The 27,702-nt window shown below is 40.4% G+C and overlaps 2 protein-coding genes across 8 annotated transcripts in view; one reads left to right on the top strand and one right to left on the bottom strand.

Moving 5' to 3' along the window:
* The window catches only part of TMEM178A (transmembrane protein 178A), a 248,006-nt gene extending 237,552 nt beyond the window's left edge, over positions 1–10,454 (bottom strand). For 5 of the 6 annotated variants that reach the window (XM_029231421.1, XM_029231418.1, XM_029231419.1 and 2 more), the window contains exons 1-2: positions 9,480–9,687; positions 694–857 (exon numbers count right to left, since the gene is read on the bottom strand). The gene's annotated coding sequence lies outside the window, so the exon portion shown is untranslated. Of the gene's footprint in view, positions 1–693; positions 858–9,479; positions 9,688–10,434 lie in introns of those variants that run through there. The other variant, XM_029231420.1, reaches the window with a different exon arrangement.
* MAP4K3 (mitogen-activated protein kinase kinase kinase kinase 3) overlaps positions 9,880–27,702 on the top strand; it is a 185,496-nt gene continuing 167,673 nt past the window's right edge. Inside the window, exon 1 of one of the 2 annotated variants that reach the window (XM_029231412.1) lies at positions 9,880–10,208. In XM_029231412.1, coding sequence (XP_029087245.1) covers positions 10,113–10,208 — 96 coding nt within the window. In that variant the 5' untranslated portion in view covers positions 9,880–10,112. The remainder of the gene's footprint in view (positions 10,209–27,702) is intronic. The other variant, XM_029231413.1, reaches the window with a different exon arrangement.

Consider the following 27,702-nt stretch of genomic DNA (forward strand, 5'->3'; position numbering starts at 1 on the left):
AATGGAATATTCTAAGCATACAGAGTATAGAAAATAATATAACAACTTCTTTTGTCTTTCCCGCCCAGCTTTGTCACATATTTACTTTTTGCCATATTTGCTTTAGACCCACGTCTTTGTTTTTAAATACAGATTTGGCTAAAGGCTTCTACATACTCTATCATTATCCTGCTTTCTCAGCAGAGGTAACAACTATCCTGAATTTGGTAATTTATCATAACCATGAATATTTTAAAATGTTATTACAAACGGAAATATGCAGTATTGTTTGATGTGTTTAAAGTTATGTAAACAGTAGCATACTTTATGTATCTTCTGCCACTTGGTTTTATTCACTCAATATTCTATTAGTTGAGATTTATGCATATTCTAATTCTAGTTCTAGTTCATTTATTTTAACTATAATATTGTATTCCACTGTGTGATCATACACCAATTTACTTATCCATTCTCAGGTTGATGAACATTTAGGTTGTTTCCAATTATTTTCCTGTTATAGACAATGCTTCAATGAACAGTCATTTACATGTCTCTTTATGCACTTGAGGGAGAGTTTCATTTATACATGTAGAAATGGAATTGTTAGATTGTAAGGGCATCTTTAGCTTTGAGAATGAAAAATTGCCTTCCAACGTGGTTGTACCAGTTTATTCTCCTCCCCACAGTATAAGAGATTTCCCATTTCTTCCTTACCTTTGCAACTCTGATGACTACATCATAGGCATGGAACTGGAGAGTACCCCGGAGTCAGTTCTTGCTATAAACTAGCACTCTGTGTCGGTGACGCTCAGCTTTGGATCACACCATGAACCTGCCCAGCCCCAGCTAAGACGGGATATCAAACCTCTGGGAGAGAACTGGAGAAGAGCAAAGAAAGGACTGGTTGAGTGGCTGAGGATTGGGAGCACATTTTATCCATTTTTGCAACCCCAATATCTAATATAACCTGAAACTCAGTAATCAAAGCTCAGTAGATGTTCAACTGACTGAAACTAATTATAAACCCTGATCTGTTTCTGATTTTCACTCCTCTAAGCTTCAATTTCCCCATCTGTAAACTAAGGACGATAATAAATGAAGGAGTCTTTCCAAAGATAAAATGAGACATAAATATGAAAATATTTATAAATGCTAAAAAGTAATGCAAATTAAGTTATAAAAGATTTGAAAGCTGCTTCTGTGTCGTGACTCCTTACATATAACCAGATAATATTTTAGCAGTTCGAAAGTATTGGCAAATTTCTCATTGGCATTCTTCTTTTAACCTTAATTAATCCTGGGATCCCACCTACCTCAGACTCTGCTCAGGATCACATATAAAGATACATTGCAATCTTAAAAAGGTATTCCAATCCTTACTTGCAGCTGTCAAAGAGCACCTATGAGGAACCCATTCATGGTTACAGAGCCACGCTTGAGTTCCATTCTATTCTCTCTAGTCCTAAAACACAAACTCTTTCTCTAGGACCCAGTTTATTGGGCTCTTGGTTATTTTCTCCCTTCTCTCTTTCTTCCAACACCTGAAAGGTTGATTTAGCTCCTTTCTGGCTAAATTATTCCCTTTGTCTTCCTCCTTCCCCACCATCACGTCTCCACTGTCCTTTCCTTAAATTCCACGTCACAAATATATCAAGCAAAGACAGGCTGGAAAACACTGCCTGGGGAAGAATGGATACATATTCATATCTTAATAAATTGTCCCACAGCATAAATTCTTGTTATGGAAGGTACATTATTTTCACTTTAAATGTTTAAAAAACAAGGCCCAGAAACATTTTCTATTCCTTTTAAGTGGCCTTCATTAAAAAAAAAAAATTGCTCACCATTGCTCTACACTCTCAGACTCTCACTTAGAGATCTCATTATTCTACCGTCTTTATTTGTATGACTTAAATTTACACGTGATGATCTAATTTCCTCTTGCACTTTCTAAATCTGTCACTATCTTTGCAATGGCTTCTCCTTAATGCCCTTTCATCTTCTCAAACATAATATGCCTAAAAGTGAGCTCACATTCATTCCAAATTTAGCTTCCCCCCGAGACTTCCATATTTCCATCATTGGCATTTTAAGAAGCATGTTTCTTGGCCAAGTGTGGTATATCAGAAGAAGAGAATGGGGCCAGAGAGACAAATTAAGAGGCTTGTACCTCGTAGCAAAAACCAGACTGCACTCAGATTTGCAGACATGGTGTTTTGGATTTATTTGGAAGGACCAAAGAGGGCTCTCTTTAGATCAGAGGTAAGCCCTAAATATTGGCATCAGCAGTGTAAGAGTGTTATACTTTCAGGTATTGAAAGTTCATACAAACATTTTCAGATATTGATGCCCACTTAATGGTACTGATGTTGAGACAGAGAATGCCTGTACAGCTCCACACTTATGCTTGAAAAGGACTATTCACAAATTTCATATAAGAGCTTAGCCATTTGTAAATGAAATACAAAGCAGCAGGGAAATTTTCATGAGTTTCCTTCCTTTTATTCCTTTTACAATGAGAACAATTATTCCATCAACACCTTTAAACTATTTCTGATGGCATCGGGTACTCAGCTGGGAAAGTTTATACTACCAGATGAGTCCTAATTTAAACATAATTTTTAAAAGAAGTATCTTAAGTAACCCAGATGATCAGATTCCAGACTGAAGCTTTGGCTCTAATGCTGAGAAGAGGCCCTGATCCAGTTGGGCTTTGCCATGAGCTCAGACCCAGGATGACCTATTTCCTGGGGCAGAGATCTGGGTCAGTTTAAGAAATGAGTCACCTTCACATCTGCCTTGAGCTATGAGCAGAGGGTAAGGAATAACAAAAAACTCCTGGTACATGTTATTTCAATTACTTAACTGGGGTTTTATTTCTGTTGTTATTTTTGTTTTTGTTTTGTCTGTTTTGATCAAGAAAAACTCCAGTCCAGGTTTAAACCAAATTCACGGATTTTTTTCTCCAAAGAGATGAACTTTTTAGATCTATGAGCAGATTGCTTTCCTAGAGGTTTTGTTGAGGGCAGGGGCTGGACTCCTCCTAAGGGAGTAATAGCAACTAGAATAAAGCTTCTAAAGAACAGGCCAGTAGGATAGCACTCTGGGCAGTAATCTACCCTGGAAACACAGTGTATGTAACTGCATTTGTTCTGGGTCAACTCGATCCAATTTGGCCCAACCGTGGCCTCACTCTGTATTTGGGAACTAGAGGATAGGGCAATACCCTTTAACTGAGGGCACCTAAGGGGACTTTTAGGCTAGATGTTATATGAAAGGGAACCAGGGAAACACTGTGCTCTGACTTATCAGGGGATAAAAGGTGAATATAACTAGGATTTTTATTGGTAGATTATCTCAGCATCTCTTGATCTCTCACCCAGACTGTATTCAGCCTGCCCTTCTTTACAATCCTTTAGTATTTTGCCTATGTTTCACAGAGCCTACACCCATCAAGGATTAGTTGGGTCTAAAAAGATATCAATTCCCTACAGTGCAGGCCCAAGAGCACCCCCTTGAAATTCTGGCTTCTCAAGAAGATAGGAGGTTCTTGTCTATAGAGACAAGGTTCTTGTCTAACTTGTTTGTCTTTGCAAGATCTCACCTGATAGCAACACGGGGTAGGTGTACTCTATGCCCTGTTTTGTTGGTGTGTTTTATCTGCTTGGTGATGAGAAGACGCTATTTGATCTGATAAACTGTTAGTAGGAATTTTACAGTAGGATCTATGAGATCAGGTTCTTGTCCCTGGCACTTTATGGCAATGGGTGTTCAAGAACACCTCTGATGATCTGATTCAGAGGGGAGCAAATACATTTTTTGGAGATGTTACTTGATGGAGACTCAGGGGCCAGTTGTAGTTGAGGATTATATAATTATAGATTATAATCTGATCCCCTGGAGTTGGGCAGCACAGTGGCCCTGAGTTTGTTGCCAACTATAAAAAGCTGAATCTAAGTTTGGGCTACGATATAGTGTTGAGATAATAGGTAGTTATAGTCTTCCTGTAGTCAATACTGACAAGACTACACGTGGAATACTGAGCTCAATGCTTAGTGCCAGAGTTTAGAAAGATATTAATACATTACATGTGTCCATATGAGGGGGGTCCAGATGAAATGTATGAATATCATGATGTATGAGAAAGGCTGAAGGGGATCTGGGAGGATATAACTAAGAGGACACACACTAGCAGGAGAGGAACTATGAACATCAATAGTTAGGTCAGCACTGACCTCCGTGATGACAAAGCTAATGATACTTTTTTTTTTTTTTCGGTATGTGGGCCTCTCACTGTTTTGGCCTCTCCCGTTGTGGAGCACAGGCTCCGGACGTGCAGGCCCAGCGGCCATGGCTCACGGGCCCAGCCGCTCCGCGGCATGTGGGATCCTCCTGGACCGGGGCACGAACCTGTGTCCCCCGCATCGGCAGGCGGACTCTCAACCACTGCGCCACCAGGGAAGCCCTAATGATACTTTTATATCTCCCTCCTCAGTCTCTCTTTGGCATTTAACACACTTGCTCATTCTCTTCTTAAAATTCCCTCCTTCTTTGCTTCACTGATATTAATTGTACTAATTCTGTAGATGGTAAAATTGAATTAGAAGTGCAAGAGACTTATCTGTGGAAATACCTGGAAGGATGAAGAAGAATGGCGGAATAAGCGGGACGAGTCTCAGACTGCAGAGCAGCTCTGAGAAAGGCTCAGTGAGGCCACTGAGGAGCTCAGAGCAAAGACTGCTCATTAGACGATACTGCATTACATATTCTCCCATCTTGTCTCCAGTCTTGCCATCTGCCTTCAATTCATTCTCCACCTGCAGCTAGCAGAACGTTTCTAAGGCACAAGTAAGATCATGCCACTCCTGTGCTGATAACCCATCAATAGCCCCCTTGTGTTCTCAAAAATCCAAATTATTTAACACAATTTACATGCCCCTTAATGTACTGGTCCCCATTTACCACTCTAGCCTCATCTGTTATTCACCCCAAACAGAACTACTTTCACTTCTTTGAATGTAAACTTTCTACCCTCAGTATGGAATATACCTTCTTGCCTGGCTAATTCTCTAACTTGTCTTTTAAGTCTCAGCTTAGAGTTTCCTTCCTCTGCGAAGACTTCCATAACCTGCAAAGACTAGATTCGTTGCCCTCTTATGTGATCCCGGAAACTGCATAATAAAGGGCAGGTGGAATCTTGGTTGTGCATCTACAGAGGGCAGTGAAATATCACTTGGGTACTAAATATTGGAAATGTAATGAAAGGGACAATGTTTATATATCAGGACTTCTCTCAGGAAATATACTATATTAAATAGAAAGGAATTCTATGATAAATAGTTTGGTGTGGGTGATAGTTTTCCAATGGGACATGATAGGCAAACATTTTCAATCTAGTCACTACCTTCACCCCCCAGCCCAACCCTAGGCATATGGAAATGTTGATGTCAGTATGGCTGGGAGCAGTCCTGATGGCGGGGCAGGGATGTTATAATGCTTGGGGACAGTCCCATGCAAGCAAGGACTACCCAAAATGCTAATGAAACCTCCACTGAGAAACACTGTGCTAGGACGTATGCAAGTCTGGAAGCAGAGCTGAATTGCTCAGAATAACAGAGAGGAAGCTGAGAGCTGACACCTGAGGACTTCCATCTCCACCCACTCCCCATGCAGGGTTCCACCTCATCTGTAAATAAATGTCGAGTACATGCTTTCAAAAATATCCATTTACTATCTTAAAAAAATTAAGAAATTCATTTAAAGAAATTAAAAATATATATATAGGTTGAAAAAGAACCAAATTATTAGCCCAAGTGGCATCTAGTATCTTCTTCTTGCTTTGCTTCTCTGCACCTCCGTACTTATCTCACTGTCAAGAAATTATATGAGAACTTGTCTGTAGCCCCAACTTGAGTTCAGGGACCTACTGCATTGCCAGAACCTAATATATGTTTGGCACCTAACAGATGCTCAACAAACATTTCTGAACTATGGCTCTCCAAATTTAAAAATTAGCCCCAAAATTTTTTCTAAGTTTCAACCTTAATTTTTATTAGTGATAAATGTAAAATTTATCACTTATTTCACATTTCTATTTGAGCACCTCTAATTTAACAGATACAAAACAGAATCATCTATTTTGATCCAGTGTTATAACCCTCCCCCAAATAACCCCAGTTCCTCTTATTATGGCAAATGCTATTACCTTTTAGGGATCTTCCCAATTGTCTGAGCCAGAAACCTGCTTGTCATCCATGCCACTGTCCGCTTCCTCACCATCCAATTATTTCCTAGTTTCCTTCCCTTTTTTCCATCCTAGGCCTCCCTTGCCTTAATTCAAGGTCTCTTATGTTATTGCATTTGCTTCCTAAATCGTATCTCCATCCCCATCCTCATAACTGTCAGCCTTTAAAACATTCTAAAATGTACTCAAAATAACAGTAATTAATACTTTGTGGGATTACTGTGGTGCCAGGTACCGCTGACTTTTACAGGTATTTTCTTTTCGACTCTTCATAATAGCCCCAGTTTGAAATAACTTCCCAAGGTTGTTCAGTAAGGAGACAGAGACAAGATCTGAACCCAGGTAGCCAGGCTCAGAACTGTGTTAGGCTAGGTTATATAACCTCCTGAAACTTTCTGCCATATTGTTTCACAGACATGTCTGAGTCTGATTCTCCTTCCCTGGCAGATGTAATGAGTCTTTTCTGAGTGAAGTCTGGCTCAGTATTCCTTTCCCAGAGCTGGTGGTATACTGAAAATGTGAATGGTGGCTATATGGTCAATAAACCAAAGAAGTGGATCCAGTGGGTTATTAGACAAGAGGTCCTGAAGATGAAACTGAAAGCTGGGGTGAAGACCAAGGAATTTTAAAGCCACAGATGCACGAGGGATGGGCTAACAGAAAGGTGGTCTGGATATGGTGGCAACTGCTACTGTCCATCTTAGCCTTACGTGCTCCCTACTGTGTGATGCTTATGTGGCTGGATGCTTTAAGGACCTGGGGCTAAGTGGTCAGCCTGGAGTATACCACCTCCCCCGTTTGTCTGGCAAATTCTGACATAGTTTTCAAAATTTACTTTAGCATCATTCCTACATCTTCCTGTCTACATTTAGGTCCCTCCTTTGTTTTTCTCACACTGTTTTATGAGACTGCAAATTCCTTGAGGTCAGGCACCCTGGTTTTTCTTCTTTGTACTCTACACCACTAGAATCTAATAATCACTGACTCCAATTGAGTAACAGGGAGGCAGATTTTGGCTTAGCATAAGAGAAATTTTTTAAAGTATACTTTAACTACAGACTAGTGGCTAAGAGCTTGGCCTTTGTGTCTTACTACCTCTATTCAAATTTCAGCTTTCTGTATTACCTTGAGTAGCTTAATCTGTCTGTGCCTCAAAAAATGGAGATAATAATATCTATGTCATCAAGTTGTTGTGAGAATTAAATGAGATAATACATGGAAAGTACTTGGCTCAGTTCCTGGCACCCTGTAGGCACTTGGTAATTTTAGATACTTTTTTTATTATTGTTATGATTATTCACTAGCACTATCTTATACTGAACCAGGGTACTTCGGAAGCAGTGAGTTCCCTTTTACTGAAGGTATTCAAGCAGCAGTAAATCCAGGAGAGATGCTGTAGAAGCAGTTTAGGACTTCTAAGGATGCTTCTAATCATAGAAGAGGGAAGTTATTTCTCTGATTCAAAGAAAGTGTGATCATTAGTGTTACTTCTAGTGAAGCTGAGGAGTGTTAGAATAGAAAAACAGACATCAGATTTGGCTGTATGTATGTATTACCCACAGCAAAATATTTTATTCTTTGTTGATTGCAAAAGCCCTTTTATTTATGTTGTAACCCATACGGCAAATCAGGCCCTTACATGCAAATCCATGTCTTTTCAAAAGGACTAGCTTGGCCTTGCCAAAATGGAACAAACAAAACTTTAAAGACTGTTTCAGCCCTACTGAAATGTCTTTTCCCTTTGAAAGAAGTCTATTAGTGATGCAAATGCAAAGTTATCTGCACAGAAGATAATCCTCGCAAACAAAACGGTGAAACCATTAGAACGTTCTTGTGCAGCATTCAATCCTGAGAATTTGGCTTTCCAGCATTAAAAAGGCAGAAAAAGAGAGCAGAACTGGTTCCTATTTGAGATCGTTTATTAGGTCTGCTTATCTGAACCCTGGGCTAATTATCCTCATGTTTGGCTTAAGGAGGCCAAACAATTCTCCAAAAGTGGACAGGCTGAAGGAAGGCTTGCCTCTGGGCAAGTGCCTTAAACAGGCAAAAAACAGGGTCCTTATCCATGGAATAATATTTATAGTCAGGAGTTTAATTCTCAAGATACCAGAGTCTTTTAAGGTCGATCCATCTAGAAGAAACCCAATGATAAGCATTCATAGGGCAGCAGTGTAAGTAATATGCTCCTAGTACTGATGCTTTAAAATAATTAAAAACTAGATAATTGAAAGTCTACTTGTATAGGTGAAGAGATGGTCATTTTCCAACATCTTTTAGTCAACAGATAGGGAAAATAACTTCTTTGAGAATTTAGTAAACATGCAATCTTACTGTAGGCAAAGAGATGGAAAAGATAAAAATGTACGAGGCAGTTAACTGTAAATAGTTCGCTTGACTATTATTTGATTATACTTATTTTATATCTAACAAGTTTGATAAGACCTAGTTTTTCGGGGAGCCACGAGGCCTTAGGGAATATTAACGGTCAGAAGGTGTGGTGCCTAAGGGTACTAGGAAACAGCTTCTGAAGCAAAACTCCAAAGCGGTATTGCCGAAGTGGTCATCACCTACCTACTTGATTAAAGCTTTTGGCAATGCCTACTGGGCAGTTTATTGAAAACAGAAAATTAGGCCTCCAGACCCACAGGCTTTCCTGGACAGATAATAAGAGTTGAAGCTGGTGTCCACAAGGTTTGCAATCTGGGTCTGAAGCAGGGTGGGGCTTTGGGTAGTTAAGCTGTAGAGCGTGCGGACCATCACAGGTTGACATTTCAGGTATGGGAATGGATCTCGTCCACGCTCCACTCTTCACCCCCACCCCACCTCTCCTTTGCGAGGTTGCTAGACAGCTTGCTGGTCCCCTCCCCCGTCTTTGATAATCCAGACGCCTCTGGTGAAGGTCAAGCACTGCTTTAGTTCTGGCCTCTGGCTGCCTCCCACGCCCTCCACGCGGAAGGGCTGGCGGCCGTTTGGCGTGTTTTTCCTCCAGAGCTTCCCACGGCCTACCCACTCCACACGCCTCCCTGGCCGCCCTCCTGACCCGTCCTTTTTTGCACCCTGTCAGGTCAACTCAAAGGGCCCGAGTGTCAGGGGTCGCAGCAAGCACAGCTCACTTTTTTCAGGGGATTTCCTCAGGACAACAACCCCTTCCCCGCAATCCCAGAAAGTCTGTGGGACTCGACTGTGTCCTATGTATAGTTGCTTCTAAAAAAAAAGTTCGGGACACGGGCCGTCTTGCAAATTAAAACTATACTACCTGCTTAGGATGGGGACCTGATGCGGCGACGTCAGACTTTGTCCCTGGGTACATGAGAAGCGAATAGGAGCTCCTTTCTGCCTGCCCCCCCTCCGCGGTCCCGGGGTGCAGGCGAGCCTTTTCTGGCACGGCACAGCGGCGGTCACGCGCGGGGAAGCCGCGGCCGTTTTGGCCGAATAGGGCCCGGGGACCGGGCCTCGTCAGGCAAGCGCGGGGAGCCGGAGCGCGCAAGGGGAGGGCCGCGCGCGGGGCCGGGGAGCGCTCCCTCCGGGCTCGCAGCTGCGCAGTCGGGCGGGAGCCGGGAAAGGGGAGGAGGGTGGAGGAGCCGGAGTAAGGGGAGGGGGAGGAGCGGCGAAGGCGGAAGCCATGTTGGAGTTGCACCCCGAGCGAGGGGCTGCGAGCGTCCTCGACTCCGTGTGGGTGTGACCCGGGTTCGGCGCCGCGGCGGGCTGCGGGGGGCGGGGACGGTTAGGCCGGTCGTCGTCGTCCGCGGCGGCGGCCGCAGCGTGGAGCCGGGCGATTGTGACCGCCGGGGGAGCAGGGGGCCCGCCGCGGCTCCCACTCTCCGTGTGGCCCCCTGAGCGCCCCCCCTCCCCTGCCCGGGAGGGAGGCTGGGGGCACCCGGGGCCCGCCATGAATCCCTGCTTCGATCTGTCCCGCCGGAACCCTCAGGAGGACTTCGAGCTGATTCAGCGCATCGGCAGCGGCACCTACGGCGACGTCTACAAGGTGAGGGCGAGGGGCCGCGCGCCGCTGAGGCCGTGGGGCGCTGACCCGCCGCGGGGAGGGCGAGGGGCGCCAGCGAGTCGGGGCGCCCGAGTCCGCGCTGCCTGTCGGCGAAGGACGCTGGCGCCCGGGAGCGGTGGGCGAGGAGGAGCGGCGGTTGCCCAGGGCTCCGCGACCGTGCAGAGAACAAAGGGCCAAACGTTTAATCCCGAGACCCCCGGGTCCTTACCTGAGCCTCCCCCGGACGCGCATTTCCCGGGAAGCGCTGAATGGCGGCGGCAACTCCGCTCCTCACCGCGCGGAGAGGGTCTGCGCGTTTGTTGCATTGGCAGGGTCAGTGCGACGAGCCGGACAGCAGGGGTTTGGCTTATGTCAAACCTGCATGCTCTCACGGACCTGGGATTGTTCGCGGTGGGTTGGCAACTGCTGCCCACCAGGCCCGGCGATAGTCATTTCACTGGGCAGCGTCCATCGACAGCCCCTCAACCTTAAGCCTCCTAGCATCCGCATACCAGTTTCTTTTAATTTTCCAAGTAATGACTTTCTTTTGTAAAAGAGATCTGGTTAGCATGACTTCTTTCTTCCTTCTTCCCTTCCTCCCTTTCTCCCTTTCTTTCTTTTCTTTCTTTCTTTCCCTCCCTTCTTTCCTTCTTTTTTTCTTTCGAAAGAGCAACTTTTTCTCCAATTCGAATTGGACCGTGATGCCTTATCAAACTTGTTTTTGTCAGTGACACATAGGATTCAGCTTTTTAATATATATATACATATAAGTGAATTGAATACTTAGGAAAGGTACTGGTTTGGCAAGGTTAGAATTCAAAGCCCATTAGTAGCATAGCATTCCTGTTGTAGAGGGACCACTTCTAAATGTGGCAGATAAATCATGCTCCTCTGGCCAGCTCAACTCTTGGCCTCACAGAGACTGCCAAGAAGAGCAGGCCTGTGCCAAATGTGGCAGCAGTCTTGATTTGGTTGTGTATCTTCTTACTGGTAACTGAAGTGGAACTCCGCCTGTTTCACATAACACCTGAGGATGCACAAAGAAACTTAACTTTACTTTGGAAAGTTGAGTCTTAACTTTATTTTGCCCACCTTTAAGTAGGTTTTTACTTTTACTTCACTTGTAATGCATATGGTAACTTAGATATTTAATACAGTGCAGCCAGTATTCTGCATTAGTCTCGTTTTGTGGATGATTTGCTTTCCATCATCAGTTATATCACCACTTTTCTCCATAGACAACACAGGTGTCTATGTTGTCACCTATGTGACACACCTACTGTGTATAAGGTACTGTGCATCTATCTAAGCACTTGGGTTGTAGCGCTAAAAGAGAGACATGTTCCCAAGTCTTACTTGTTTATATTTTTTGGACAAGAACAACATTAAACAACCATTTAAATAATTATTTTATTGAGTTTTCTTTCGTGCTGCCGAGAGGAGAGGAGAGGATTAGGATTAGGGTTAGGAGAGCGTATAACAGGAGGACTTCATCTCCGCTGGGGAGTCAGAGGCAATGGGGAGAGGGAATTATGCCAGATAGAGGAAGCATGATCTGTGCAGGCTTGGAGGCCCCAAAGAACAGGGTGAGGATTTGAAAGAAGGCCCATGTGGCCTCAGTAGCCGGAGAGGGAGGATGACCCTAGATCATGCAGGCCTCTTTGGTCTTGTAAGGAGGTGGGACTTCTCTTTAGGACAATAAGGAACCATTGCAGGGCTTTAAGTAGGAGAGTGAAATTAGACTTGGATTTTTACAAGCTTTCAAGCTTTACCTACTGCAGTGTGGGGAGTGGAGATGGGGGGGCAGAGGTAAAGAGCAGTTAGGAGGCCACTGTAAGCATAACCATTACAGTATTGTGCTTGGAATTTGTAGTGATTGTGAAAGTTGAAGTGAGTGAATCCAGGTAGCTTAGAGTTGGTTAAGGGAGTCTGGTTAGGGCTTCCCTGATGGCACAATGGTTAAGAATCCACCTGCCAATGCAGGGGACACAGGTTCAAGCCCTGGTCTGGGAAGATCCCACATGCTGGGGAGCAGCTAAGCCCATGTGCCACAACTACTAAGCCTGCGCTCTAGAACCCGTGAGCCACAACTGCTGAGCCCGCGAGCCACAATTCCTGAAGCCCGCGCACCACAACTACTGAAGCCCGCGTGCCTAGAGCCCATGCTCCTCAACAAGAGAAGCCACCGCAATGCAAAGCCTGCGCACCACAACAAAGAGTAGCCCCCGCTCACCACAACTAGAGAAAGCCTGCGCACAGCAACGAAGACCCAACAGAGCCGCAAAATAATAATAATAATAAATAAATAAATTTTTTAAAAAGGGAGTCTGGTTATATTGAGATGAAAAGTTAACTGAAACTTTGCTAATGTGTCAGGCTTAGGTGGCAGTGTAGACAGTAAGTTCTTTTTCAGTTCTTTACAAGAATAATTGGCCATGTATTTACTATATTTAGAAAAAACAGCTGGTAGTTAAGCCACATGATTAAAACGTAAAAAAGTTAAGGCCTGTAATTTCCTAAGGACATCTAAGTGCAGTGCAGGTATAAGTTGATTAATCTTGTCATCTGTTTAAAATAATGATAATGGAAACTAACATTTATAGAGTGCTTATTACTTGCCAGGCACTGCTCGAAGACTTCTCCATGTATTACCTCAATCCTTACAATAGCCCAATGAAAGAGATGCTGTTATTAACTCCATTTTGCATCAGAAGAAACTAAGGCACAGGGAAGTTACAGTAACTTGCCAAAGTTCGTAGGTGGCAAAGCCAAAATGTGAACCAGTTTGCTCTAGCTACTGTGTCCTTAACCAGCATATGGGCAGATAATGTATTATCGAATTTCCAGTGGAGAAACGGAGGCACACACTTAGTTTAGCATGTTAGTTGCAGCCACACTCCGAGTTAGAGTGGATCTTTAGGTAGTAGTTAGAATACCTAACTCCTGCTGTGCAGCCAGGCCTCACTGTTTTTTAGAGTCTTCCAAGTGGACATCAGATAATAGATACTTGATCCCTGCCTGCCAGACTCTTCTAATATCAGGGGCCCAAAGCAGAGAAACTCTGTGTGGTTTTTGGCGTCATATCCCGTTTGCTGAATGACCCAAAGCTTAAACTATTTGTATTTTTGTCTGTATATAGTCATGTTCATGCTATAAAGATAACAGATTTTTTTGTATTTTGCTGTTTTCGATTTTCATTATTTTTACAAATGGTGTTGATTAGAGAGTAGTGCCTTAAAGAATTTTTTTCAAAAGCCGGTATATATAATTTGCTCCTTAATTTGTCAGTATTTAGGTGCTAAAAATGGAATGATCCAATTAAGTAAGTAAGTTAGAGGCCTAATTATTTATAGTCATTCTTAGAAGGTTGGTGTTTTAAGGGATTTTTATTTTGAAAACTATCCTATGCAGTGTAATAATATGCTTATTATATTTAAGGTGGCATGGTTTAGTTAAAAAGTACTGAGCTAGGATGTGGAAGATCTAGAATTTATTAGCTCTTTGGCCTTATAAAATCACTTAGCCTCTCAGAGCTGTTTTGTCGTGAAGATATTATTACCATCATATGCCCTTCTGTTTATGGTGTTGACTTGTTTCACTCAACAAATACGTTTTAATTTTTTTGAGGCCAAAAAAATGCAAATATACATTTCCTCTGCACTGTCTTAAAGTACATGAAAATATAGTTTAAAAAGAAAAGGCTTACATACTTTTAAATGTGCTGTAACTCTGGGCTTTGTCAGATGAAGTATCTGTAGCAGGAGTTACTCAGGGACTTGGGAGTTGACAGCTAGAAAGGGCTCTGGTTGAGCCGCAGGGGGCCCACGAAACCCTTGGAAATTTATAGGCTTAGTGTTGTATGTGTGTGTGTTTTTCTGGAGAGATGGCTTTTGGTATTCATTACATTCTCAAAGAGTTCCATGATCCCAAAAAAGAAGAGAATGAATGATCTATAGGTTTGTCACTTGAAAGCGATTACTTGGAGAAGCTTGGAGAAGTTAGGTCTTTGTATACCGTATCACATTATCAACATTTATCAACATTAGTATGATTTTCACATGCATTATGCTATTTTTTTCTCAGGCAGTTTTCCAGTTTAATTTGTATTTTTCCTACCCTTAGAGTCTTCATTTACGGATGTTTTTCTAGATTTATTGCTAGAGAGACGATACTAAAGCTAGAGGTAGGGTAAGGCAGGGTTGTTTTGAAGTACTGGTCTTCATGTGTTTCTCAGGGAGTATCTCATCTGGTCTTGTGGTGTTAGCTTTGCCCCTGTGAATGACTCCCAGATGCCTCCAGCTTGTGCCTTCTGAGTTCTAGCCCATTATCTCCAGCTGACAAATGGAGACAAGGTCAAAAGCCCCAGTAGTGTCAGTTTGTTAAGGCTTGAAGCCTTGGAATCATCTTTTACTTCCAGACTGGACTTCATAAGCATTTTCCAAACTGTGACCAGGGGGCTTCCTCGGCAGTCCAGTGGTTAGAACTCTGCACTTCCACTGCCAGGGGCACGGGTTCGATCCCTGGTCGGGGAACTAAGAAGATCCTGCATGCTGTGGGATGCAGCCAAACAAGCAAACAAAAAACTGTGACCAGGATGCTCCAGGGAAAGCAGTACTATGAGTGTATCAGAGACCGAGAAGTCCTGTGGTAAAGAAACCTGGTAAACTTTGCTTAACCCAGCAAACTCCAAAGTTACTTGATGATGGGATTCTTCTCTGTAATACCGATTGCTTGTGCTTAGAACTGGTGTCTTGCAGAACATGCTTTGGAAATGTTGATATTGATTTTATCTATGTGTGTTTGGAAGCCATTCCCTCTGAAGCAGAGGCTGTAATGTGGCTAAGCTCCAAGGTAGCACTCACATGGTGATCTATGTAGAGAGACTCTGAAAGCTGACAGGAGAAAAATTGAAGGTTGGACAGTGAAATCAGGAAATTAATTTGTATGTTCAAGTATTTAGTGAATTATGTGTTGACTTGTTTGTAACTCTGTGTCTCTCATGGTATTCCGATTAATATCATCAAACACTAATTCTTTCATTATAGTCAGGATTTATAAGAACTTTTCTGGAAAGCTCAGTTCTGAAACCTCACCTCCTATGAGGGACATGAAGACCTTAAGCATTTAGAAAAGAACAGCTGAAGGAAAATAAAACATGTGTATCCGGATTATGCCCATTTTTACTTTCATGGAGGACAAAGTCTAGAGGGACCAGAGGAAGTGGTCCTAACTTCAGAATGATTGAGTATTTAAGGTAAATTAAGGTAGAGTTTTCTCGTATCAGTAGTTATTTTAGGTGGAAAATGACAGTGGAACAGATTGTGGGATAATTTCTGTAGATACAAACAGCTTACCTGACTTTGATATGGATCTGATTCCCTAAAGGAGGTACTTACCTCCAAGATTTGATTTGTATGTATATTTACTTGTGAAACAACATCTAATTATTTTGTATTGAGAGTGAGTAGTTAGTCATTCTCTCATGAGAGTCCATTTAACATTCATCCTACACTGAATAGCTGTAATATGAAAGGAAAGGTCCTAGGGACTGTGTGTGGAGTAGGAAAAATGACAAGACTTGGTACTTTATTTACAGGGACATAAGTTGTAAACCTACTTTTAGCTGTCATAGTTTGAGATCAAAACTGTGTTGATTTCCTCTTTTCTAGCACATTAAATCTCTTACTGGCTGAGAGATTGTCTTGACACTCCATAATCTAGACAACCGACTTCTCTGTAGTACAGCACAGTGATTTTTTTTTAACATCTTTATTGCAGTATAATTGCTTTACAGTGGTGTGTTAGTTTCTGCTTTATAACAAAGTGAATCACGTATACATATACATATATCCCCACATCTCCTCCCTCATGAGTCTCCCTCCCACCCTCCCTATCCCACCGCTCTAAGGTGGTCACAGAGCACGGAGCTGATCTCCCTGTGCTATGCGGCTGCTTCCCAGTAGCTGTCTATTTTACATTTGGTAGTATATATTCAGCAGTGTGATTTAAGAGCAGGTTCTGGAGGCAGACTGCCTAGTTTCACCACCCACTAGCCAATTACCTAATCCTTCTCTCTGTGCCTCAGTTTCCTCAGTTGTAAAATGGAGATGCTTAGAAAAGTACTTGGGGGATGTCCAGTGGGTAAGACTCTGCACTCCCAATGCAGCGGGCTTGGGTTTGATCCCTGGTCAGAGAACTACATCCTACACGCGTGCTGCAACTAAGAGTCTGCATGCTGCAACTAAGAAGCCCGCATGCCACAACTAAGACCTGGCACAGCCAAAATAAATAAATAAATATTTTTTAAAAAGTACTTGGGACAGTGCCTGTCACATAATACTCAGTAATTGTTAATTTTCGGTAATACTGTTTATTATTATGTATTTCTCCTGCTCTTGTCTTCCTAACCTACTCTGCTCCTCGTGCTGCTGCCTCAGTGGTTTTACACTTGATGTCTGTGCTCATAACCCCGCCCCCCCAATATCTGTATGGTTTGTTTCTTCATTTCCCTCAGGTCTCAGCTCAAATGTCACCTTTTAATGTGCCTGTTCCTTATCATCCTATAAAAAACAGCTCCTCCCCACTTCTGTCTTTACCAGGGATGGATCCAGATTTTGTAGGCCCTGAACTTTATACAGTAATTTGGGTACCCTCATTGAGAAAACAAATAAATTAGAAAAAAAAGTTTGGTGTGAAAGTAAATAATTATTTGGAGTTAGAAAAGATGTCCCAACAAAATGCTGTAACCTTAGAGTCAGGTCCCTTTCTTCTGAGGCCTCTTTAGGCATTTGATCAAAAATGCTATCATGTAGTGCTTCCACTGGACTTCTCTTCCCCACCAGAAACATTCTACGTGTCCCAGTAACTTTCAGCACTCATAGAGGCCCCAGGGAAGTGAGGAGGCCTGAACTGTAAGTTTTATTAGCTTTATAGAAAATTCAGCTTTGCCTCTTACTCTCCCTAATTTTCACTGTGGCATGTATCACCTTATATTTATTTGTTTATTGCCTTTCTTTTCCCACTAGAGTGTAAGTCCGGGAAGCTGGTGGTTTTGTTTTGTTCATGGCTGTATCCCCAGAACATAGAAAAGTGCCTAACACATATTTAGACTCTCAGTAAATATTTGTGGAATAAATGAATGAACTGGCATGAGAGGAACAAACCATGTGCTGAAGGAGATCATTATTTCTGGTTGGGAGAAATCATAGCAGGTTTTAAAGTGGAGATGACATTGGGCTTGACCTAGATCTCTGGCCATAGTGGGTATAGAATGAATTAAACATTGTGGTTTATTATTAGGCCTAAACTAAATCAGTAGGTTTAATGTATCTTTTGCATAATAAGCAATGTTCATAACTTACACGCATATGAGAATACTCTGTCATTTTAAAGTAAAGACATTTAGTGACTAGTGAATATATATAGCTATTACATACTGGTTTTTGTTTTCTGAAAATATGATTAAATTGGACTTCTAATCAGGAAGAGGACTTTGTTCACCAATACCAAAAGGCCTTAGATTTGAGAGATGAAATCATGTTTGTTTTCCACTTTTGTTTTTTACAGTTTTTTTGGTTCTGGAAGATGCCATGTTTCAGAGTTCCAGTTGCCTTGACCTGAGATTTTAGGTTTGGATTCCCAATGTGACAGTGTATCACCTCCCTTAGTCCTTAAAGTCTATTGGAAAAATCTTAGATTTGACCGTAAATTTAGGTATGTCCAAAGAAGACATTTATTTAGTTTGTTTAAACTCTTCTTAGAAACTTGAGATGGTAAGAACATTCTTTCTGTATAAATCATCCACCTTCTGCTCAAAGAATCTTCTCTTCATTGCCTATAAACTAAAGTACACACCTTTTTTTTAAAATTTGAAGTATAGTTTCTGTACAATATTATGTAAGTTACAGGTATACAATATAGTGATTCAAAATTTTTAAAGCTTATACTCCATTGGTAGTTTAAGCCTGACATTCAAGGCATTGTCCTTTTTGCTCTCTGGGCCCTTACGATGAGAAAGTTTAGATTGGAGGAGGCAGAGAGAGAGGAGGAAAGCAGAGGAGGGAATAGGGGCTGGGGGTGCTTTCCAGGTGAGCATTTAACCACAGGAGTAAAGGGTTAGAGACTGAAAGGGAGGATTAAGTAACATGGAGACTTGTGTTGGGGAGCATGGAGAAGTAAAATTTGCTAGATAAGGCAGGGCCAATTTATAAAGTTCTTGAAAGCCAGGTAAAATTGTGTAGATAGGAAGTGACAGGATGTTGGGAACACTAAGGCTTTTGTGCAAGAAGTAATAATGTTGAAAGTGCCCAGGATTATTCTGGCAATCGTAATGAGAGTGGATCAGAGAGGAAGGACAGAAATATCTGTAAAATAGAGTCTGTTTCAGAATCCTTTTGTACTCTTAAAAATTATTGAGAACACCAAAGTTGTTTATGTTAATTATATCTATTGCTATTGACTATATTAGCAATTATACCTGAGAAATTTTTTAAAATATTAATTTATTAAAAAGAAAAATAAACCTATTACATGTTAACATAAATGACATTTTCATGAAAAATAACTATTTTCCAAACAAAAATTGAGTGAAGGGAGTGGGATTGTTGTACATTTTGCAAATGTCTTTAATATTTGGTTAAATAGAAGACAGCTGTTTCTCAGATGTGTTTCTTCATTCATCCTATTGGGATATTTTGTTTCGGTTGACATGTGAAGAAAATCTGGTCTCTCACATGTATTTATTTGGAAAAGGAGAATATTTTAATAGCCTTTTCAGGTAATTGTGGGTATTTTCCTCTTCTACATCTCCACAACTTGACAATTAAAAGTTAGTTGCAGGGCTTCCCTGGTGGCACAGTGGTTGAGAGTCCGCCTGCTGATGCAGGGGACACGGGTTCGTGCCTCGGTCCGGGAAGGTCCCACATGCCACGGAGTGGCTAGGCCCGTGAGCCATGGCCGCTGAGCCTGTGCGTCTGGAGCCTGTGCTCCACAATGGGAGAGGCCACAACAGTGAGAGGCCCGCGTACTGCAAAAAAGAAAAAACAGCAAGGGAAAAACAACAAATAACATACAAGGGAATCCCCATAAGGTTAACAGCTGATATTTCAGCAGAAACTCTGCAAGCCAGAAGGGAGTGGCAGGACATATTTAAAGTGATGAAGGAGAACAACCTACAACCAAGATTACTCTACCCAGCAAGGATCTCATTCAGATTTGATGGAGAAATTAAAACCTTTACCGACACGCAAAGGCTGAGAGAGTTCAGCACCACCAAACCAGCTTTACAACAAATGCTAAAGGAACTTCTCTAGGCAAGAAACACAAGAGAAGGAAAAGACCTACAATAACAAACCCAAAACAATTAAGAAAATGGGAATAGGAACATACATATCAATAATTACCTTAAATGTAAATGGATTAAATGCACCCACCAAAGACACAGACCGGGTGAATGGACACAGAAACAAGACCCATATATATGCTATCTACAAGAGACCCACTTCAGACCTAGAGAAACATACAGACTGAAAGTGAGGGGATGGAAAAAGATATTCCATGGAAATGGAAATCAAAAGAAAGCTGGAATAGCAATTCTCATATCACACAAAATAGACTTTAAAATAAAGACTATTAGAAGAGACAAAGAAGGACACCACATAATGATCAAGGGATCAATCTAAGAAGGAGATATAACAATTGTAAATATTTATGCACCCAACATAGGAGCACCTCAATACGTAAGGCAAATAGTAACAGCCATAAAAGGGGAAATCAACAGTAACACAATCATAGTAGGGGACTTTAACACCCCACTTTCACCAATGGACAGGTCATCCAAAATGAAAATAAGGAAACACAAGCTTTAAATGATACATTAAACAAGATGGACTTAAATGATATTTATAGGACATTCCATCCAAAAACAACAGAATACACATTTTTCTCCAGTGCGCGTGGAACATTCTCCAGGATAGATTATATCTTGGGTCACAAATCAAGCCTTGGTAAATTTAAGAAAATTGAAATTGTATCAAGTATCTTTTCTGACCACAACGCTATGAGACTAGATATCAATTACAGGAAAAGATCTGTAAAAAATACAAACACATGGAGGCTAAACAATACACTATTTAATAACGAAGTGATCACTGAAGAAATCAAAGAGGAAATAAAAAAATACCTGGAAACAAATGACAATGGAGACACGACGACCCAAAACCTATGGGATGCAGCAAAAGCAGTGCTAAGAGGGAAATTTATAGCAATACAATACTACCTTAAGAAACAGGAAACATCTCGAATAAACAACCTAACCTTGCACCTAAAGCAATTAGAGAAAGAAGAACAAAAAAACCCCAAAGTTAGCAGAAGGAAAGAAATCATAAAGATCAGATCAGAAATAAATGAAAAAGAAATGAAGGAAACAATAACAAAGATCAATAAAACTAAAAGCTGGTTCTTTGAGAAGATAAACAAAATAGATAAACCATTAGCCAGACTCACCAAGAAAAAAAGGGAGAAGACTCAAATCAATAAAATTAGAAATGAAAAAGGAGAAGTAACAACTGAGACTGCAGAAATAAAAAGGATTTGAGAGATTACTACAGGCAACTCTATGCCAATAAAATGGACAACCTGGAAGAAATGGACAAATTCTTAGAAATGCACAACCTGCTGAGACTGAACCAGGAAGAAATAGAAAATATGAACAGAACAATCAGAAGCACTGAAATTGAAACTGTGATTAAAAATCTTCCAACAAACAAAAGCCCAGGACCAGATGGCTTCACAGGTGAATTTTATCAAACATTTAGAGAAGAGCTAACACCTATCCTTCTCAAACTCTTCCAAAATATAGCAGAGGGAGGAACACTCCCAAACTCATTCTACGAGGCCACCATCACCCTGATACCAAAACCAGACAAAGATGTCACAAAGAAAGAAAACTACAGGCCAATATCACTGATGAACATAGATGCAAAAATCCTCAACAAAATACTAGCAAACAGAATCCAACAGCACATTGAAAGGATCATACACCATGATCAAATGAGGTTTATTCCAGGAATACAAGGATTCTTCAATATATACAAATCAATCAACGTGATACACCATATTAAGAAATTGAAGGAGAAAAACCATGTGATCATCTCAGTAGATGCAGAGAAAGCTTTCGACAAAATTCAACACCCATTTATGATAAAAAGCCTGCAGAAAATAGGCATAGAGGGAACTTTCCTCAACATAATAAAGACCATATATGACAAACCCACAGCCAACATTGTCCTCAGTGGTGAAAAACTGAAACTGTTTCCACTAAGATCAAGAACAAGACAAGGTTGCCCACTGTTATTCAACATAGTTTTGGAAGTTTTAGGCACAGCAATCAGAGAAGAAAAAGCAATAAAAGGAATCCAAATAGGAAATGAAGAAGTAAAGCTGTCACTGTTTGCAGATGACATGATACTACACATAGAGAATCCTAAAGATGCTACCAGAAAACTACTAGAGCTAATCAATGAATTTGGTAAAGTAGCAGGATGCAAAATTAATGCACAGAAATCTCTGGCATTCCTATACACTAATGATGAAAAATCTGAAAGTGAAATTAAGAAAACACTCCCATTTACCATTGCAACAAAAGGAATAAAATATCTAGGAATAAAGCTACCTAAGGAGACAAAAGACCTGTATGCAGAAAATTATAAGATACTGATGAAAGAAATTAAAGATGATACCAACAGATGGAGAGATATACCATGTTCTTGGATTGGAAGAATCAACACTGTGAAAATGACTCTACTACCCAAAGCAATCTACAGATTCAATGCAATCCCTATCAAACTACCACTGGCACTTTTCACAGAACTAGAACAAAAAAATTCACAATTCTATGGAAACACAAAAGACCCCGAATAGCGAAAGCAATCTTGAGAACGAAAAACGGAGCGGGAGGAATCAGGCTCCCTGACTTCAGACTCTACTACAAAGCTACAGTAATCAAGACAGTATGGTACTGGCACAAAAACAGAAATATAGATCAATGGAACAGGATAGAAAACCCAGAGATAATCCCATGCACATATGGTCACCTTATCTTTGATAAAGGAGGCAAGAATATACAGTGGAGAAAAGACAGCCTCTTTAATAAGTGGTGCTGGGAAAACTGGACAGGTACATGTAAAAGTATGAAGTTGGAACACTCCTAACACCATACACAAAAATAAACTCAAAAGGGTTTAAAGACCTAAATGTAAGGCCAGAAACTATCAAACTCTTAGAGGAAAACATAGGAAGAACACTCTTTGATATAAATCAGAGCAAGATCCTCTTTGACCCACCTCCTAGAGTATTGGAAATTAAAACAAAAATAAACAAATGGGACCTAATGAAACTTAAAAGCTTTTGCACAGCAAGGGAAACCATAAACAAGACGAAAAGGCAGCCCTCAGAATGGGAGAAAATATTTGCAAATGAAGCAACTGACAAAGGATTAATCTCCAAAATTTACAAGCAGCTCATGCAGCTCAATAACAAACAAACAACCCAATCCAAAAATGGGCAGAACACCTAAATAGACATTTCTCCAAGGAAGATATACAGATTGCCAACAAACACATGTAAGAATGCTCAACATCATTAATTATTAGAGAAATGCAAATCAAAACTACAATGAGATATCATCTCACACCGGTCAGAATGGCCATCATCAAAAAATGTAGAAACAATAAATGCTGGAGAGGGTGTGGAGAAAAGGGAACACTCTTGCACTGTTGCTGGGAATGTAAATTGATACAGCCACTATGGAGAACAGTATGGAGGTTCCTTAAAAAACTACAGATAGAACTACCATATGACCCAGCAATGCCACTACTGGGCATATACCCTGAGAAAACCATAATTCAAGAAGAGTCATGTACCAGAATGTTCATTGCAGCTCTATTTACAATAGCCAGGACATGGAAGCAACCTAAGCGTCCATCAACAGATGAATGGATAAAGAAGATATGGCACATATATACAATGGAATATTACTCGGCCATAAAAAGAAACGAAATTGAGTTATTTGTAGTGAGGTGGATAGACCTAGAGACTGTCATATAGAGTGAAATAAGTCAGAAAGAGGAAAACAAATACAGTATGCTAACACATATATATTGACTCTTAAAAAAAATGGTTCTGAAGAACTTTGGGGCTGGATAAGAATAAAGATGCAGATGTAGAGAATAGACTTGAGGACACGGGGAGGGGGAAGGTTAAGCTGGGATGAAGTGAGAGAGTGGCATGGACATATATACACTACCAAATGTAAAATAGATAGCTAGTGGGAAGAGCCCGCATAGCACAGGGAGATCAGCTGGGTGGTTTGTGACCACCTAGAGGGGTGGGATACGGAGGGTGGGAGGGAGGGAGACGCAAGAGGGAAGAGATATGGGAACATATGTATATGTATAACTGATTCACTTTGTTATAAAGCAGAAACTAACACACCATTGTAAAGCAATTATACTCCAATAAAGATGTTAAAAAAAAAAGTTAGTTGCAATGTAGAATCCAAGACCTACCATTATGGTAAAACACTTATTATTGGTCTCTGACTTAAAATGGATCATTTTTACCCACGTATGATTTTTTTAACATCATACACTGGTCATTTGGAAAATATGGATTCATGATGTTATCCAGATCTTCCCAACGTTGCCATGTTTCATTACACAATATCATAAATCATCACTCATCTCATCAGAAAAGTCTTAAAGTATTGATGGTAGATACAAGTTTTCCAAGATTCAAATTTCTCTTTGAAAGTGCTAAATGCATCACATGCAGCAAATACTGTTTTTCATTGAACTGACAGGTTCATTTAGTTTATTTTCAAGAGAATGTCAGATACCTAAACATGAATAATCATGGTTTGTCAGCTGTTCTCTCAAGTAACAACAGTGTTCTGTGGAAAAAGTGGCTTGTTCGGTTTGCAACTCAATCACCGGTGCTGTTCTCTGAGATAAACCAGTGTACTTGGTATGCAGAAGTGTTTATGCATTTCATCAAACAGAATATTAAAATGATAAGTATTTAAGGGTCAAGATTTAATAAAATCAACAATGTTTATGCTTCAATAAGGGCATTCTTAAGTGAAACTGGCTTTTTTTTTTTTTCTCAGCGAGTGCATCGCAGTGAAGAATACACTTGACTGCTGTACATTGTGGGTCCGCTGCCTTGATTTGTGCTAAGGCACCAGCAGTTTTACCACCATTGCTTTTGTATTATTAGTACAGATGTCAACATGGTGAAAGGGGGCCAATAGCATTTCAGTATTATTATGAAAATAGTTTTGACTTTTGAGACCCTCAGAAAGGAATCCCAGGGACCTCCACAGTTCTTCTCCACAGAACTGTGCTAGCAGATTATGTGGAGTAAGCTAAGGGTAAGGTAAGTGGTGATGGATCAGACAAGGCAAGCAGTAGTGAAGAACAGAAAGGAAGAACAGATAGGTGAGAAGCATCTTGGAGAGAAATTCGACAAGGCTTTGTGGAGAAATACAGGGATGGAGAGAGATGATTCAGAGAGGACTTAACAATTTTAAGCCTGATGGAGGAGCACGTAGTTGGTGCTTTGTAAATACTTGTTTAAATCAATTAATAGTGGGAGAATGGCATCAGTTACAAAGACAGTAAAGTTGAGAAGGGGGAGCTCTGTTGGAGATTGGATTTTCTTTTAGAAAATAGGTATCTTTGAGGTTTTTGGGTTTTTTTTTCATTATTTTCTTACTGTGGTTACTCTGAAGAAACAGTAGTAATAATTACTTCCCTTCATTTTTCTGTGGAGAATAACAATTCTTTAACAGTGTCTTTAGGACTAATAGAGGCTGATAAGAGCCAGAACCTTTCTCCCAGGTCTTACTGAGGGATTACCAGGAGGATGTGCAAAACATGTCCTCCTATTGAAGAAAAATGCTACAGATTGGGAGGGTAATTGGTATAGGGGATTAGTGAACGGAACAGTAAAGTATGAGCTAGCTCTTTTTATTCTGGCATAAATTTGAAGAGTGTGTTGTATTCTGATTATAACATGTACATTTTTAAAAGAAAAAATAGACAATCAGAAAACTATAAGAAAACAAAATGATGAGTAGTCTTACTCCCAAGAGGTGGATACTCTTAGTATTTTGATGTTTCTTTGTAGACAGATATTTTAGAACACTTGTATGTTGTTGCATATTTTAAAAATTAAATTATGGCTTACTTAGAGTGAATGCACAGATCTTAAATCTTTCAGTTTGACAAATAACACAGCTGTGCAACCCATGCCTTTATTAAGGTAGAACATTTCCTTAACCTCAGAAAGTTCTTTTATATCCCTTCCCAGTCATGCTGTCCACCCTCTTCCCCCCAGCCATTGCAATCACTGTTCTGATTTCTGTCACTATAAAAGCTCTTCTAGGATGTGATATAAATGAATCACAAATGGATTACCTTGGCACCTTTGACAAAAATCAGTTGACAGTACATGTGTAGGTATATTGCACTCTGTCTTGTCCTGTTGAGCTGTTTGGCTATATTTTCAGCAATACCTCAGTCTTGCTTACTGTAGCTTCATAAAAAGAAAGCCTTGAAATCGGGTAGTGAGTCCTACAACTTTATTCTGCTTTTTCAAAATTGTTTTATCTATTCTAGGTCCTTTATTTTTACCATACACATTTTAGAATCAGCATTTCAGTTACATGAAAAAGCCTTCCAAGATTTTACTTTTTATTTTAAAGTAATTCAAAATTCATAGGACGTTGCAAAAAAAGTACAAAGAGGTCACATGGACCCAACACCCAGCTTCCCCCAGTGGTGATATTTTTGCCTAAATATAGTGCATTATCAAAACCAGGAGATTGATTGACACAATGCAGTTAACTAGACCTTAGTCAGATTTCATCACTTTTTGCATGCACTCATTTTTTTCATGCCTGTGTGCATAATTTTGTGACATTTTATCATGTATATAACCTACTGGGATTTTATTGGGATTATGTGGGATCTGTAGCTCAATTTGTGGAAAATTGAGATCTTAACAGTATTGAGTCCTTTGATCTGTGAATACAGTATCTCTCTCCATTTATTTAGCTCTCCTTTAACTTACTAATGTTTTGCCTTTTTTTCTTTTTAATTTATAAATTTCATCCTTCACCTTTTCTACTAATATTGTAGTAAAAGATAACTATTATGTAATACTTCAAAGTGGTACAGTAATTGTAATGTGAGGCACATTTTCAGTTTTTATTAAAATCTTCACTGTACTAGTGGTGTCTGACTTCCTTTGATTTAACCTTGAACATTTTTAGCCCTGAGCATATGGACTCTTTTTAAAGTTGGCAAAATGAAAACAGGGGAAATGACTTTAAAAAGCTATCCACTTCACCTATATTATCTAAAGATTAAAACAAAGTCCTTAGAACCTGATTTGTTTTTATGTATGAGATGTATCTGTTTATTGGTGCATATTTTGCAAAATTAATATCTTCTGTGCTTATTAAAGGAAAATAACTTAAAGTTTTCTTCATCCTTAAGTGAAAAATAAACAACATTGTGCTTGATTGTTTAGGAGATCCTAAAGAATTTCGTTCTGATCTTGACGAGCTTATGATCTGATTTGAGGAAACAAAATATGCCTAAATGGAACATCTAAAGAACATTTATAAGGCAGTATTTTAACAATTAAAAGAGCAATCACGGGCTTCCCTGGTGGCGCAGTGGTTGAGAGTCAGCCTGCCGATGCAGGGGACACGCGTTTGTGCCCCGGTCCGGGAAGATCCCACATGCCGTGGAGTGGCTGGGCCTGTGAGCCGTGGCTGCTGAGCTTGCGTGTCCGGAGTCTGTGCTCTGCAACGGGAGAGGCCACAGCAGTGAGAGGCCTGCGTACTGCAAAAAAAAAAAAAAAAAAAAAAAAAGCAATCACATGTTTTAAATACTACAGAAATTCAATTCAATTTAAGGGAAAGGTGAGTTGGTGTTAATTTGATAAAGATTTTCTGGAAGAGTGAATCTGATTTGGGATCAAAGAAATAATTGGGTTTTCATTTGTAGAGAACATTTCATTTATAGAGGACCTTTCATTTGTGAGGGAAGCCATTCCAAAAGAGTAGATATGGATAAAAATACACCTGTGGGACAGAAGTGGGCAAAGAGATACTAGATATTCTGACTAAAGCAAGGGTCCACATTTTTGAGATGTGATAGATAATGTTTCACATATCCAAGATACAGACAAACAAATGCTTGGAGAACGTGCAACTCATTTGATTTACAGTATAATATTTTCCAGATTCATTAGGGCCACTCTTGTCTTTCTGATCTTCTTGTGTCACTATTTGGATGGTATCAGTAAGTTTTATTTCCCCCCTTTCCCCTCTGTTGGGTTAAAAGTTATACATTTTATTTTTATACTTTTGGTGTCAAATTTCAATATGCATAATAAACTAATACATCTCTCTCTGTTCCCTTTCTGG

The sequence above is a fragment of the Monodon monoceros genome, unplaced genomic scaffold (genome assembly GCF_005190385.1).
Source record: "Monodon monoceros isolate NGI ecotype Baffin Bay Population unplaced genomic scaffold, NGI_Narwhal_1 Super_Scaffold_19, whole genome shotgun sequence".
Lineage (NCBI taxonomy): Eukaryota > Metazoa > Chordata > Mammalia > Artiodactyla > Monodontidae > Monodon > Monodon monoceros.